Here is a 15,414-nt window from a genome sequence, read left to right on the forward strand (position 1 = left end):
TCTCACCTCCTCTCACTCTCCCCCTCAGTCACTCCACTCTAACCACCCTGGCCTCCTTGTTCCTCCTCACTCCAGGACCTCTGCACTGGCTTTCCTTCTGCCTGGAATGCTCTTTCCCCAGATACCTGGTTCCCTTACTCCTCTCTTTTAGGCTTTCGCTTATTGGTACCTTTCCAATGAGACCTTTTCTGCTCTATTTAACATTGCATCCCACCCCCACCCTCCTCACACACAAACACTCACTCCCTTCCCTGCTTCAGTGTTCGCCATAGCAACACTGTCTTCCTCCAGCTTATACCTTAGATGGTAGGGCATGTGCAGGGGCTGTTCTTCTCCCTGGAACATCCAGTCCACGTGCCTTCCAGGCCAGCTCCTCCTCATCATCAGGTGTCTGCTCAAACACTGTCTCCTTAGAGAGTCCTCCCTCCCACCCAGCCCATTACATTTTCATTCAGTCTTTTTGGCACTTATCACAACCTGAAATTATACTGTTTATTAGTTTACTAGTTCATCTTCTGCTCAAGCAGAAAGAGAGCACCACGAGGACAGGACTTTTGTCAGCTGTGTTCACTGCTGTATCCCCAGCTTGGCACCAGGCTTGGCAAAGGGTATGAGGGGCTCTTCAGAACCAGGTACAACTCTCTCCAAACAAACAACCCTTGCTCTGCTCTGAGGATGTTTTACTGACCGCAAAGATTGAAGGTGGGGTTGGGACCTGGTTCCCAGGGTAATCACTGCTGACAGGGGTCTTGGGCCCAGGTCAGCCCTAAGGTTCAAGGGGTCCCTAGGAGGAGGTGGTGGGAGCCAGGCCCTTGAGGGAGCCACTGCTATGCCCCAGGCATGGATCATGGGGCTGGGCCAAGCCCACGTTTGATGCGTCTCTCTTCCTCTGTCTTCTATCATCTGTCCTGGTCCTTATGCACTGGGAGTCTGAGTGTCCAGGAGCTCAGGCTTGGCGTCCAGGGTGGGAGGTGCAGGACCCTGGGCAAGGACCACAGCTATGTCAGGCCCTCCACAGATGATGGTGAAGGCTTGGGATTCCTCAGGTCCAGGGAGCTGGGCCGTTCCAGGCAAAGAAGTAGTAGAGATGGAGGACACAGGGGAATAAGGGGAGTGAGGGGAGGGAAGGAGGGAAGGAAAAAGTGGGGGCAGGGGGAGAAATGGTGAGGAACAGGGAGGTGGAGGTGGGAGGGGGGGTGTCAGGAGACAGAGAGAGATACGGGCAGAGAGAGATGTGGGGAGAGAGATGTGGGGGAAGAGAGACATGGAGAGACAGATATGGGGGGTGGGAGAAATGTAGGGGCAGGGAGACAGGGACATGGATATGGGGGATAAAGATGCAGATGAAGAGAGACACGGGAAGTGGGGAGATAGATGGGATGACAGAGACATAAGGGGCAGAAAGACAAAGATGAATGTGGGAGAAAGAGGAAGAGATTGAGAGGCAGGGATGGAATGGGGGCAGGGGAGGCAGAGAGAGACACTGTCAGCCCAAGGGCCCTGGCAGGCTCCATGAAGAGCCCCAGGCCTGAGTCTGAGTTATGTCCTTGCCCCACCCCCACCCCCCGTATGTCCCTCTTGTGCTCCAGCATAGTTCAGGCCACAGTCTCAAACATAAAGCCTCCAGGGACAGCCACTGCAGCTCTAGCTGACTGCTACTATCTGGGGATGTGAACCCAGTGCTGCTAGATCTGCTGAGCCTTCAGGAAACACCAGAAAATATTTTACAGCATTACTGAGGCCAAAAGAATAATATCTGTGGGCCAGGCCCAACCCACTGACTGTCAGGTTGAGATACCTTAGCTACAGAGGTACCTCAGCGGCTTTCTGAAACCCCCTCCCACCTCCCTTGTCCAGGCAGGAACAAGGGCCCTGGAACCTCAAGCTTGACCCTGGGGTTTTAAGCAGGAAACAGGCCTGGTCAAATTTTGATTTTTAAAGACATGATCCCCTCGGGAATTCCTTGGTGGTGCAGTGGTTAGGACTCTGTGCTTCCACTGCATGGGGCACGGATTCGATCCCTGCTCGGGGAACTAAGACCTCACAAGCCGCGTGGCGTGGCCAAAAAAAAAAAAGACATGATCCCCTCCACTCCCCACGCCAGAAAATACTCAGCAGTAAAACATAGGGGCAAAAGGGCCTTAGATAGGGCCTGGGAGACTCTAGTATAGAGTTGCAAACTCAAGCTCTATAGGGGCCAGGCAGGGAGCTCTCCCACAGAGCACAGGCCTCCTCTGGGGCCAGACACCTGGGTTTGAATCCTGGCTCTGCAACTTACTGACTGCCTGGCTTTGGGCAAGTTACTGGACCACTCTGTGCTTCAGTTTTTTCATATGGAAAATGGGGACAAGAGCAGTTTCAATATCAAGGTCATAGTGAGTTTTCAATAAGTTATTAACTCTGTCTAGAAGAGTGTAAGGGCTGCTTAAATATTATAATATTATTAATAAATGGAGCAGCCACTACTCAGCTCCCACCGATAGTTGCTTGGCATTGCCAGACTGATTTTTTTTCAAGCCAGAAATTTGGAAACACGGGTGAAATGTTCTGACTTTCAACTCTGGACTCAGTTTAGCCGAAAGCACACCAACTGTGTGGGCCGGGCAGGGCACTCACCGCGCGCAGCCGGCCCCGGTGCGCCGGCGCCAGCAGGCTCTCCGCGCGCAGCTGCTTCGCCAGCTGTTCCAGAGCCCGCAGCCGCGCCTGGTGCCGCTCGTGGCGCCGCTGCAGCGCTCCCAGCGCCGCGCCCAGCCCGGGCCGGGGGTGCTGGGCCGACACTCCAGGGCGCGGCCCCGTGGGAACCGGCGGAAGCGGCAGGGGAGTCAGGAACACGGTGGCTGGGGCCTCGGGGCCCCCGGATGCTGGCCCCAGCACCACAAGCTGTACGGGGCCAGGGGCCGGGACGGCTGGGCCAGGGGACAGGGACGTGGCCTCCTGCGGAGGCGGAGGCACGACTGGTTTCTCGGTGCTTCGGGAATTCGTCTGCCTCTGGAAGACAAGGCAAGGGATGGGGGATGGAGGACATCAGGGCCGGACTCCAAGGGAAAATTCCTCAGGAGTGGAGGGCTGAGAGTCAGACTGCAGGAGGGACCTCCCTCAGAGGGGAGGGCGGGGGATCAGACTCTAGCCATGGGACTCTCCAGAGCTCACCTTGGCGGGCGGCGCTCGGGAGAAGATGGAGGGCACAGCATCCGGCCGCAGGTAGCGCACGCCCCAGCGCCACTGGAAGCAAGAGGGGGCGAAGTGCTCGCTGCACAGGTGCTGGTGGCAGCTAGGCACCCAGTGCTCACGCCCCATGTGCCTCAGCCAGGCCTGCAGCCGGGGGCATCCTTCAGGGGTAACCTGCCAGGGGGCGGGGTCAGCGAGATCAGGTCCAACCCCACCCCTCCCTGAGGATACGCGCACCCAGAGGTCCCTGAGCTCCAAACCTCTGCCTCCCCTGGGCCAGAATCTGACCCTGTCTCCCAACCAGGCTCTCAACCTCCTACTCAACATCCAGTTCTTCAGGCTCCACCTTTTAAACACCCAGCATCAGCCCACCTCTCCCACCTCCGCTGACCCTCCCATCCAGCCTCCATCCTCCCCTGGCTGGGTTTTTGCAACAGTCTCCTTCCTGGTCTCTTTGCCCACTGTCACTCTCCCTTCCCCCCCAGTCTGTTCCTCCATATGAATCTCAGGAGGCAGTTTACAAAATCAGACAAATCTAGAATGTGGGAGATCCCATATTCATGGGGGTAGGGGTGGGATTATATTAAAAGAGATTTAAGAAACATCAGTCCAAAGGCAGATGTGGACTTTGTCTGCAACAAACCATTCTGTAAAAAGACATTTTAATACAACTGGGGAAAACTGAACATGAATTGGGTATTAGATAATTGTAAGAAGTTAATTTTGCTAGGTGTGATAATTATATTGGTTTAACCTTCTAAAATAGTCATCTATTTAGAAAAATATTCTGAAATATTTATGGATAAAAGACCTAATGTCTGGAATTTACTTTAAAATACTGCATTAAAGACGTACATGAGGGCTTCCCTGGTGGCGCAGTGGTTAAGAATCTGCCTGCCGATGCAGGGGACACGGGTTCGAGCCCTGGTCCGGGAAGATCCCACATGCCGCGGAGCAACTAAGCCCGTGAGCCACGACTACTGAGCCTGCGCGTCTGGAGCCTGTGCTCCGCAACGGGAGAGGCCGCGACAGTGAGAGGCCCGCGCACCGCGATGAAGAGTGGCCCCCGCTTGCCGCAACTAGAGAAAGCCCTCACACAGAAACGAAGACCCAACACAGCCAAAAATAAATAAATAAAAATAAAAATAAAAAAAAAAGATGTACATGGGAGGAAGGTGGATGAAAAACATTAGCAAAATGTTGACAACTGGTATAACTGAGTGATAGATACATGAGGATTCATTTAAACAACTCTATTTTTGTGTATGCTTGAAAATATGTTAAAAAGTTTTAAAACAACTTAACAACAACAACAAATAACCCGATTAAAAAATGGGCAAAGGACTTGAATAGACATTTCTCCAAAGAAGATACAAATGGCCAACCAGCATATGAAAAGATGCTCAACATCATTTATCATTAGGAAAATGCCAATCAAAACCACAAGATTGGGCTTCCCTGGTGGCACAGTGGTTAAGAATCTGCCTGCCAATGCAGAGGACACGGGTTCGAGCCCTGGTCTGGGAAGATCCCACATGCCGCGGAGCAACTAAGCCCGTGAGCCACAACTACTGAGCCTGCGCGTGTAGAGCCTGTGCTCCGCAACAAGAGAGGCCACGACAATGAGAAGCCCGCGCACCGCGATGAAGAGTAGCCCCCGCTTGCCGCAACTAGAGAAAGCCTGCGCATAGAAACGAAGACCCAACACAGCCAAAAATAAATAAATAAAATAAATAAATTTATTTTAAAAAAACCCCACAAGATATCACCTCATAACCATTAGAATGACTACTATACAAAAACAAACAAACAAACACAAAATAACAAGTGTTGGCAAGGATGAGCAGAAACTGGAACCCTGTGCACTGTTGGTGGGAATGTAAAATGGAGCAGCCTCTATGAATAGTATGGCTGTTCCTCAAAAAATTGAAATAGAATTACCATATGACCCAACAATCCCTCTTCTGGATACAGACCCCCTAAAAATTGAAAGCAGAGTCTCGAAGAGATATGCGCATACTCATGTGCATAATAGCATTATTTACAATAGCCAAAAGCGGGAAGAAACCCAAGGGTCCATCAACAAATGAATGGATTAGCAAAAGGTGGTATATACATACAATGAAATATTATTCAGCCTTAAAAAGGAAAGAAATTCTGACACATACTATAACATGAATCTTGAGTACATTACGGTAAGTGAAATAAACCAGTCACAAAAAACCCAAATACTGTATGATTCCACTTATATGGGGTATCTAAAGTAGTCAAATTCATAGAAACAGAAAGTAGAATGGTGGTTGCCAGGGGCTAGGGGGGAGGGGGAGGGAAATTGGGAGTTCTTGTTCAATGGGTATAGAGTTTCAGTTTGGCAAGATGAAGAAGTTCTGGAGGGACTTCCCTGGTGATGCAGTGGTTAAGAATCTGCCTACCGATGCAGGGGACATGGGTTCGATCCCTGGTCCGGGAAGATCCCACATGCCACGGAGCAACTAAGCACGTCCGCCACAGCTACTGTGCCTGCACTCTAGAGCCCACGAGCCACAACTACTGAGCCTGCGTGCTACAACTACTGAAGCCTGCGTGCCTAGAGCCCGTGCTCTGCAACAAGAGAAGCCACTGCAATGAGAGGCCCGCACACTGCAATGAAGAATAGCCCCCGCTCGCCACAGCTAGAGAAATCCCGCGCACGGCAGCGAAGACCCAGTGCAGCCAAAAATAAATAAATAAATTTTAAAAAAAGAGAAAGAAAAAGTTCTGGAGATTGGTTGCTCAACAATGTGAACATGCTTAATACTACTGAATTTAAAAATGGTTAAGAGGGGAGATTTTATGTTATGTGTATTTTACCACAATTAAAAATTTTTTTAATTTTAAAGGTTTTTTTTTTAATGATTAAATAAAAGCTTTCCCAGTGGGAGTGGATAGGGATTATCTGATAAGGCACCCTCTACAGGCGCCCAACTACTTCTGTGTCCATTAGAAGTAGTGCCACCCGTTAACTGGTGCCACTGTCCCCAACGTCTCTTTTTGCCCTCTTTTATAGCAATACACTTTCTATTTAGACCTGGGCTCAAGACTGTCCACAATAAAGACCTCATTTCCCAGCTTCATTTGCAGCTAGACGTGGCCACAGGATTAAGTTCTGGCCAGTTTGTTCTGTGGGAGCTGCCAGAAACTGTGAGACATTAAAGGTTTATTTTAAGTTGCTAAATGTTGGGATAGTTTGTTATGGAGCATTAGATAACTAATACAGTCAGTCATCCACATCCCACCTTCACAATGTCTTCCATATCTGTGACATTATTTACTTAATATTTTTCTTAAAATTGACCAACTTAAGTATTAAACGAAGATACCTATTAAGAGAAACTTTAAACCACGATTGAAAATGGAAAACCAGTATCAATTCCATAAATAGGAGTTAACCATAAAAACACCAGATACCTTTACTTGCTGAGGGCTATAAGGCCTGCTCTCTCTTTGTTAAAAAGGAAGAGTAAGGAGTGTTAGAGAGTGGGGGACAATCCCATCCATAAACTCAGGCATATGCACACAAAAGAATACCACACAGCTCTAAAATAGGCTGAAGGCACTGTATGAACTGATATGCTATTGTCAGGCATATATTATGTGAAAAAAGCAAGGTTCCAAATAGAGTATATCAGCTTTTAGTAATTGTGGCAGCCTGAATAACGGCCCCCCGAAAGACATCCATGTCCTAATCCCCGGAGCCTGTGAATATTGCATTTCATGACAAAAGATGTGATTAAGTTAAGGATCTTGAGATGGGGAAAATTATCCTACATCATCCGGGTTGGCCCTAAATGCAGTTGCAAGTATTCTTATAAGAGGGAAGCAGGAGAACATATTACCACAGATAAAAGAGGAGACGCAATGTGACGACCGAGGCAGAGATTGGAGTGATGTGGCCAAAAGCCAAGGAATGCCTGCGGACACCAGAAAGTGGAAGATGCAAGGAACAGATTTTCTCCTAGAGCCTCCTGGGGAATGCAGCCCTGCTGACACCTTGATTTTTGGCCCAGTAAAACCGATCTGGATTGTGAGAGAATAATTCCTATTGTTTTAAGCCACCAGCAGTTTGCAACAGCAGCCATAGGAAACTAACAAAGTAATAAAGGGGGAAACAAGAACATATGTTCAGATTTGCTTGCATTTGCATAAAGAAACACTGGGAAAGACACATAAGAAAGTAAAGAGGCCACCAGTGGGGAGGAGGTGGATGGGATGGACAGAGGTTGTTGGTGGGGTGCAAAGGAAGGCTTCTCAGGCAACAGGCAGACAGAGAGGGAAGTGGGGGATAGCTGGTGAATGAGGACAGAAGGGCTGACTCAGAGGAGAGCGTGGCATCCAAAGAGCAGAACCCCAGGGCACAGAGCCAGAAACTCTGGCTGCTGCAGTTCCTTCAGCCTCAATCTGAGATCCAAATGTTCTCACCAGCCTCCTTCTGCCTGGACATGAACATGAAATCCCTTGTACCAGCACTTCCCACCTACTCCTGGGCAGAGACTGCCAACTGATTACTCCACGTCCACTCTCTTCTTCTTCCTTACTAACAAACTCCAACTTTTTTGAGGCCATAATGTGCCCTGTTAAACGACTGTCTCCCAGGTTCCTTTGCAGTAGGTGGGCCATGTAACTAAGTTCTGGCCAATACTTTCATGTTGGGTGAGACATCTAGGATGGTACCTTAAATGTGAGAGGGTTCTCAAATGGAATCAGAAGCAGCTCAAGGGGCAAAGGAGGAAAGTAATATCATAGAAAACCTCTTCCTAATTTGGTCTTGTTTTTATTCTCTTTTGTTCCTCTAGATGGCAACATTTATGATAGGAAATGTCCCTCTCTAAGATTCTACCTTAAGTGCACAGCCAGTGTCCTCCTTTTTTTATAGAATATTTTAGTCTTGTTGGCCATTCTATCTACAGCACTGCTAGGAGTTCTTCTTTTCTTCCTTACTAACATAACTCAAAATGTCTTCAGGGTGGTTAACTGCCCAGTAAAAGACTACATTTCCCAGGCTCCTTTGCAGTTGGGGGGTGACCAATGATGAAGAACCTACCGTTGGGTGGGATTTCTGAAATGGCTTTGTAAAGGGGACCAGCTCAGTTTAGAGTTGTGTCTCTTTTGCTCTTCGTCTCTTCTCTTTTCTCCCTACCAGAAATGGTTGGGCATGATGGCTAAGGAACTTGGCAGCCACTGGATGGATATGAAAGATGGGACCCTCATCCCTGATGATTGTGGAACTGCCACACCAGTGCTCGTCTGCCAATCTCTGTACTTGTTTCATGTGAGAGAAAAATAAACCTTGCGGTAGACTGTATTATTGTTCAAAACATTTGCTGCCCTTCCCCACACGAAGATACACATTTCCACTCTACCGACCTGACGCTTGCCATAGACTTGCTGTGGCCAAAAAAGTAAAAGTGATATGGGCCACTTCTAAATATACAATTTACCAGGAGCCATTGGGTGATTCTCCCCACTTTCTCTTTTCCCCCTCCCACAAGACCACCAATATTCCAGATAGGGGAGGCTCCTTCAGCCTGAATCCCCAATTAAGATACAGTAGAGAAGGGCCACAAATGGCCTGCAAAGGACATTAGTGTCAGTGAGGAATAAACCTTTGTTGTGGTAAGCCACTGAGATTCTGTGAGTTTGTTACCGTAGCATAACCTAACCACGCTGATTCCTATAGACCCCATAATTTGGTAAAGCCACTATTATTTCAGGACTTTGTTATTGCCAGACAGATGCAATTCCTACCTGTTAGACACCTCCCCCTGCCATGAGAGATGACTGTCATTTGTTCCTGAAAGGGCCTAAATCACAACTAATGAATGTTTCCTTTTGCACCCAGGCAGGAATTTCGAGTTACTTCCTAGCAGCCACTTCCCCCAGTGTCTCACCTTGTTCCTTCCTAGCATCCATGCCCTCTCTTGAATCTCTTTTGGAGACTGCTCCTCACCAAACTCTTAGCTAAATGGCTTCTTCAAGAGTGACTCAGGGATGGGCCTTGAGGTGGGAATGGGTCCGCCTGTGTGAGGAACAGCCTGGCAGCCATTGGGGGGATTTTAACAACACAGACATGAACTGATTTTTATACGGTCGCCTGGCTGCTATGCACAGTTCTCACTGTTCTCCTTATTATTATGTGTGAAGCACTTAGAACAGTACCTGGTATACAGTAAGTGCTCTTTAAGCAAGTTATTATTGTTATCGCTGTAAGAGAAGCAAGCGTAGAAGTAGGGAGACCAGCAAGCACCTATCACAGCATCTCATTAAGAAATGATGGGGACTTCCCTGGTGGTCCAACGGGTAAGACTGTGCACTCCCAATACAGGGGGCCCGGGTTCGATCCCTGGTCAGGGAACTAGATCCCACATGCATGCCACAACTAAGAGTTCGCATGCCACAATTAGGAAGTCCACATGCTGCAACTAAGAAGTCCACGTGCCACAACTAAAGATTCCACATGCCACAACTAAATATCCCGCATGCCGCAACTAAGACCCAGCACAGCCAAAATAAAGAAAGAAAGAAAGAAGAAAGAAAGAAAGAAAGAAATATTAAAAAAAGAAAGAAAGAAATAATGGCAGCCTGGGCTATGCTGTGACAGCAGAGGTGATCAGAAGTGGTCAGACTAGGAATGTGGTGGGTTTTCTTTCTTTCCTTATTTCCTGATAGTTTCCTTATTTCCTGATAGAGGATTCTTCCCTTTGCATTTATAACTGTATTGCCAAGGAGTTAGGGCTTTTGTTGTATTGCTGCAGGATGGGACTGTTTTGGAGGGTAGAGTCAAAGGATGGATTAATGGACTAGATTGGGGGCAGTGGTGCTGAAGAAAAGAAAGGATCAAGTTGTGTCCTCAGTTCTTCAATGATTGACCCCGCACCTATCCATGAGCTCTGTCAGGGCAGGAACAAGATCTGTCAGGGTCCTTTGTGTCCAGCAGGAGCTTACTTACTACAGGAGACACTCGGAGTTGCTGACTTAATAAACTATGTCAGAGTGATATATTTTAAAAAGCAAGTCTGGACATACTGATTTAGGTTCAAAGACTCCTCTGCCCTCCTCCTACCCTGAACCAGGGTCCCTCAAGGGGTAGCTGGGACATGGCATTCTGAGTTTCCTGAGGAGCCCATCTGAAATGCATTCATCGAATTCATCCAACAAATATTTACTGAGCATCCACTATGTGCCAGGCACTGTTCTAGATGGTGGGGACACAACAGGGAATGAGACAGGAAAAAATCCCTGCCTTCATGGAGCTGACATTCTAGTGGACGAGCCAATAAATGAATATATCAAATATGTGGTATGCCAGAAAGTGGTAAATGTTAAAGGGAAAAATAAAGCAGGAGGCGAATAGGGAGAATATGTATGTACTGGGAGACAGTTATCATTTTACAGAGTGGTGGTCATAAAGGGAAGATCTTTCCAAGCAGAGGGAACAGCACAGGCTGTTCAGAACAGGGAAAGGCCCTGGGGCAACAATGTGCCTGGCATGCTAGAGGAACATGGAATAAGCCAGTGACACTGGAGCGGAGTAAGTAAGGGGCAGGAGGGAGGAGATGAGGTCAGACAGAGAGTGGGGATCCAGCTCCTGTAGGGCTTTGTAGGCCTGTTCTCTGCCTGCTCCAGCCTCATCTTCTTGTCTTTACAGAGTCAGGTGGGAGCTGGGGAGGGGATCTGAGCCCTGATCAGACTGTGGGAGCAGGCTGACAAATGGAGAGGCTACTAAAATAGTGCAGTCATGCAGTTGGGAGGTGACAGTGGCCAACACCAGGGTGAGGGCAAGGAAGGGGGTTAGAAGTGGTAAATTCTTGATAGACTTTAAAGGGAGAGCCAGCAGGATTTGCTAATGGACTGGATGAGGAATGTGTCCTGGCCCACTTAGACTAAGGCCACCAGGGACAAACCTGTAGTCTAGGGAGGTCAGGTTTATTCACCACGGCAATAAGGGGACTGTACACCAGAGATACTGTGGGGAGTTTCATCAAACAGAGGAAAATAATTATTATTTGGGTTTGGTGAATGGGTGAAATTTAGGTGAAAGGTAAGTGAAACAGTGCTTGGATAGGCTCAAAGCAAAGCAGAACTGTGTGTAAAGGGATCAATATCAGACCTGGATTACAAAGTGGGCCCAGGGTCTGTCTCCTTGGAAGCAATAAAGTTTGGATAGATGTGGAATACTGTGTCCAGAAACCCCTTACCTGAAGCTCTGCACCTGGATTGTAAATCAAGGTTGCTTCTCTGTATCAAAGTGACTCAACTTCTCCAAACCTTAAGTAAGATGTTTCATTCTTACTGATGTAATTTCAAACAGCAGTTTGTGATGGCCTACGATTTTAGAGAACAAAGCTTCCTAGTAAGAAAGCAGCAGTCACTCAAAAGAAGGGGAGTTTTGTCACTTTACATCTGCAGCACGTCCCTGAGAAAAATATAGAAAATTTTTTTCCTATTAACTCTTCAGCTAGCTTTTCCCATGTCTGTCATTCCAGCCAAATAAATAAGAAGGCAGGTTTTTTGTTGTTATTGGGTATTTTTTGTTTTACAGTTCAAGCTAATTTTTACTTTCTCAAGTGTGAGAAAAGAGAAGAAGTAAAGATGACTGTAAGGGTTTCTAGCCTGAAAGACGGTAAGGATGGAAAGCTATTAACTAGGATAGGAAAGGCTATGGGAGGTTTTAGGAGAGACAAAATCAGGAGCTTGGTTTCGGATGTTTTGAGTTTGAGATGCCTCAAATCCATGGGGATGGCGAGTGGGAAATTGTAGGCTCTTTCTGAGCCTGGACCAACCTCACTTCTGTCTATACAGCCCTCCCATTCCTCCGCTCGCCCCGTTCACTACCTGCAGTTAATCGTCTACCCCTGCTGTTTCACACATCTGCACCTTTACATGTGCGGTGTTTACTGTTAGTGAAACACTGGGAATACGGTCTCTTCAGCCTGCTAACCCGGCTTCCAGACACCCGCAAGCTGGACTAGGTCCCCCGCACTGCTGCATTTATCCTCGGGCCCGCCCTCACAGGGCCCCGCCTCCCTGCAAGCCCCGCCCCTCGCTTGCGCTCACTTGTAGAAGCTCACCGGGCGGTTGTCCGCGCCCAGTTGGCCCGCATTGTTGGAGCAGTTCGGAGCTCGGCAGTACTTGGGCATGGCTGTCCAACCCAACTGGGTTTTGCCCGGTCTGCAGACGCACTTTGGTCCTCGCCGGGCGCCGCCGAACCCCGCCCAGCCCGCGCGCTTGCAGAGTGCCTGACGTAAGGGCCCCTAGGGCCTCGTCACGTGCCTGCGTACTGCGCGCCGGGCCGCGTTACCACAACTACGCCCTCATCACGTGGCAAATGGAGAAAAGCGAGAATGCCTGCGCAAAGCCGGCTCTTAGCCACCCGGACCTCATCACATGATGGGGGAGAGGTGGCGTCAAGGCGTTTCTGAGCCTGCGCCAACTCTTCAGTCTTTTTCGGCTCCACCCTACGCTTACATCCAGGCGACTGCCACTGCGCGGATAGTCGCCCTTGGGTGGGGTGGGGGGCAGCAAAAAGCGAGGCGAGGAGGCTTTGGCATTAGCCTCGTAAAAGTTAAAACCTGATATTTAGTGAATGAAAACACAGACGGGATTAAAAAATACTCCACAACGCTCGATCAAGCATCAAGCTGAGGAGCCGTGACTCCACCCTGCCAGACCCTCCGCTCCGCCTCTTAGCTCTCATTGGTCAAAAGCGCCGCCTGGCAACCCTGAGATTGGCCAGACCGGCAGCCGGCCGCGTCCAATGGGCGGCGGCGCCGGCTTTCCCGCGGCCGTTCGCTGTTCGGTGGCGGTTGAGGAGTGTAACGGTCGCCGGGCTCCGGAGCGACGATGGCGGCCTTGGGGCCCGGAGGCTACGCGCGGAACGATGCAATCGAGAAGTTGCCATCCATCATGGCGGGAGTTCCGGCGCGGAGGGCCCAGTCCTCCCCGCCCCCCGTTCCACCGCTCTGCCTCCGGCGGCGGACGAGACTCTCGGCGGCGCCCGAGGACACGGTGCAGAACCGGGTGAGGAGCTGCTTGCCTTGCCCATCTCAGTTCCAGGTTCCCCTGGGTCTCCCTTGGTCCCGCCCTTAGATCTTTGGCCCCGCCTCTCAGCCCCCGGTTGGTACCCCCTTTAGCTGCTCTCTGACCCGACTAGTCCTCTAAACCCCGCCCCCTTAGCCAAGGCTCATCCCACTGCCCTGTCTCCTCTCTCGGGTAGTGCCCGTCGTTCCTACTCCCACTTCTCAAACCCTGGCCCCACCCTTAGCCCTTGGAGCGTTGCCGGGGTTCCTCCCTGGCCCTGTACCTTGGAGCGCGTTTTAGTTTTGCTAATCACCTCCTAGTTCTGTTTATCCCTTTAGTTACCTTTAGACATATCTCTGGGCTCTTCCACTTTTGTTGACCTAACCCACCTCTTGGTCTTTAGGGTCCCTACCAGGGTTCAGTCCCGTGTCCTACTTGTTCCAACTCTTCCTCAGCTCTAGCCTGCCTTCCTTCATCCCCTGCCTTCTCTTTCCTTCTCCTTTACCAAGGTGGGATTCTTAGTCCATATTGCCACCCTATATGGGTGAGTAATATTTGTAAAATCTCAGCAGCACTGCCGGAGGTAGGGAGACGGCGTATAGAACAGTTCCTTAAATCCTGAGACACAGAAACAAAGATTTTAGAGTAGGTAGAAGAAATTCCAGTAGCACAGCAGCAATTAAAAAAGTTGTTTTCCAACTCCCTGAGCTGCAAAGTCTGTTTTTATAAAATGGAGATAACAATAACCATGGTGTTGCAGGGAGATGCGACAAGATTGTGAATATGACCAACTTGGCACAAAGTCCAGGTAGAGGGTCAGCACGTGGTAGCTGCTGTGGATCTTGTTCCTCCTCCGTGGCTTTCTGCTACACTCTGATTATATCACCCACTCCTGGGTGCAAGGTGCTAGGCAAGTGGCCCCTGCCCACTTCGCTCGCCATACTTCCCTTGGCCTCCCTCTCATGAAGGTTCAGTCACACTGGCCTGCTTTCTGTTTTCCTGAGGCTCCCATCTCTTTTCCGCCTCTTAGCCTTTGTGTTTGGTGAGTCCTCTCTCTGGGCTTTTTGCTGCGGTCTACCTGGCTGGCTCCTATCCCTCGAGTCTCAGCCTGAATATCCCTACCCTGAAAGGCCTTCTTGAACCCCAGCCTAAAGCAGACACCCACCTAAGTCTCTCACCCAGAACCCTGTACTTCATAGCCCTTATCTTATATGTTCCTGAAAGTGCCTTGTGGGCTCTAAAGTGTATAAAGGAGAGGAATAGCAATAGTAATTTCAGAGACGCAGTATAACAAGGTGGTTAAGAGCACCGCCTCTGAACCCAGACTGCCTGGGCTTTAACCTTAGTTCTGTTCTTCCTTTCCTGATCTTTTCTGTGCCTCAGTTTCCTCATCTGTAAAATGAGGATAATAATATAAGTGTTCCCTTATAGGGTACTGGTGAGGATTAAGTAAGCTCACATATCTTAAGTGCTTAGAACAACAGCTGGCACGTGGTAAGTACTCTCTTGGTGTTAGTTACTGCTGTGATTGTGTATTCAACATTTTGGGTGATTGGTGTCATTTATTTTTCTTGTTTGGTGGTGTAGGGTCCATCCAGCTTGCAAAAGACCTAGTCTAAAAATTACCAGCTATGCTAATGCCCAGTAATGCTGATTAACAGATTAAAAAAACGTGACTGCCATTGCCTGGTTGCCTGGGTTAGTCCTGGCACTGCTCCTTCCAGATGGATTACCCTCATGGGCCTCTGTTTCCTCATCTGTAAGGTGGAGATGATCATGATGATAGTGACCACATCACAGGGTTATTGTGAGCATTAAATAAGTTAATACAGTTATAGGTATTTAAACAGTGCCTGTCTCCTGGTTAGATGCTCAATAAATATTAGTTATTACTGTCTTCTATTTGCCTTTCATTTCTGAGGCCCACCACCTTGCTTGAGAATGTTTTACTTTATAATAATTAGAAACTAGTCTCTTCAGAATATGAAAATACCACAGTTTGTTAGTTCATACTCTAAATTGTTTAATCAACCATGATGGGGACTGGCTCATTTGACCTACCTTGCTTAGAGAATTTTAAAATTTTAAATGCGATTGTTCAAGTTCACTTGTTTCTTTACTCGTTGAACCTCTAGACTGTGAATTTATTGAGGGAACGGACAGTGTCCACTTTTGTTCACTGCTGTAAGC

The 15,414-nt window shown here is 48.8% G+C and overlaps 2 protein-coding genes across 2 annotated transcripts in view; one reads left to right on the forward strand and one right to left on the reverse strand.

The window, feature by feature from the left end:
* Nucleotides 1-476: 476 nt before the first annotated feature.
* On the reverse strand, nt 477-12,395 carry THAP8 (THAP domain containing 8). The gene is given in 5 exon segments (XM_061174177.1): nt 477-1,056; nt 2,617-2,988; nt 3,151-3,326; nt 3,329-3,342; nt 12,262-12,395. Coding segments are annotated over 5 exon segments (786 nt in total). The 5' UTR covers nt 12,345-12,395; the 3' UTR covers nt 477-915.
* A 599-nt stretch (nt 12,396-12,994) lies between these two features.
* Nucleotides 12,995-15,414, forward strand: part of WDR62 (WD repeat domain 62) — a 48,100-nt gene continuing 45,680 nt past the window's right edge. The window contains exon 1 of the mRNA XM_061174216.1: nt 12,995-13,224. Coding sequence (XP_061030199.1) covers nt 13,048-13,224 — 177 coding nt within the window. The 5' untranslated portion in view covers nt 12,995-13,047. The remainder of the gene's footprint in view (nt 13,225-15,414) is intronic.

The sequence above is a fragment of the Eubalaena glacialis genome, chromosome 18, assembly GCF_028564815.1.
Source record: "Eubalaena glacialis isolate mEubGla1 chromosome 18, mEubGla1.1.hap2.+ XY, whole genome shotgun sequence".
Taxonomy (NCBI): domain Eukaryota; kingdom Metazoa; phylum Chordata; class Mammalia; order Artiodactyla; family Balaenidae; genus Eubalaena; species Eubalaena glacialis.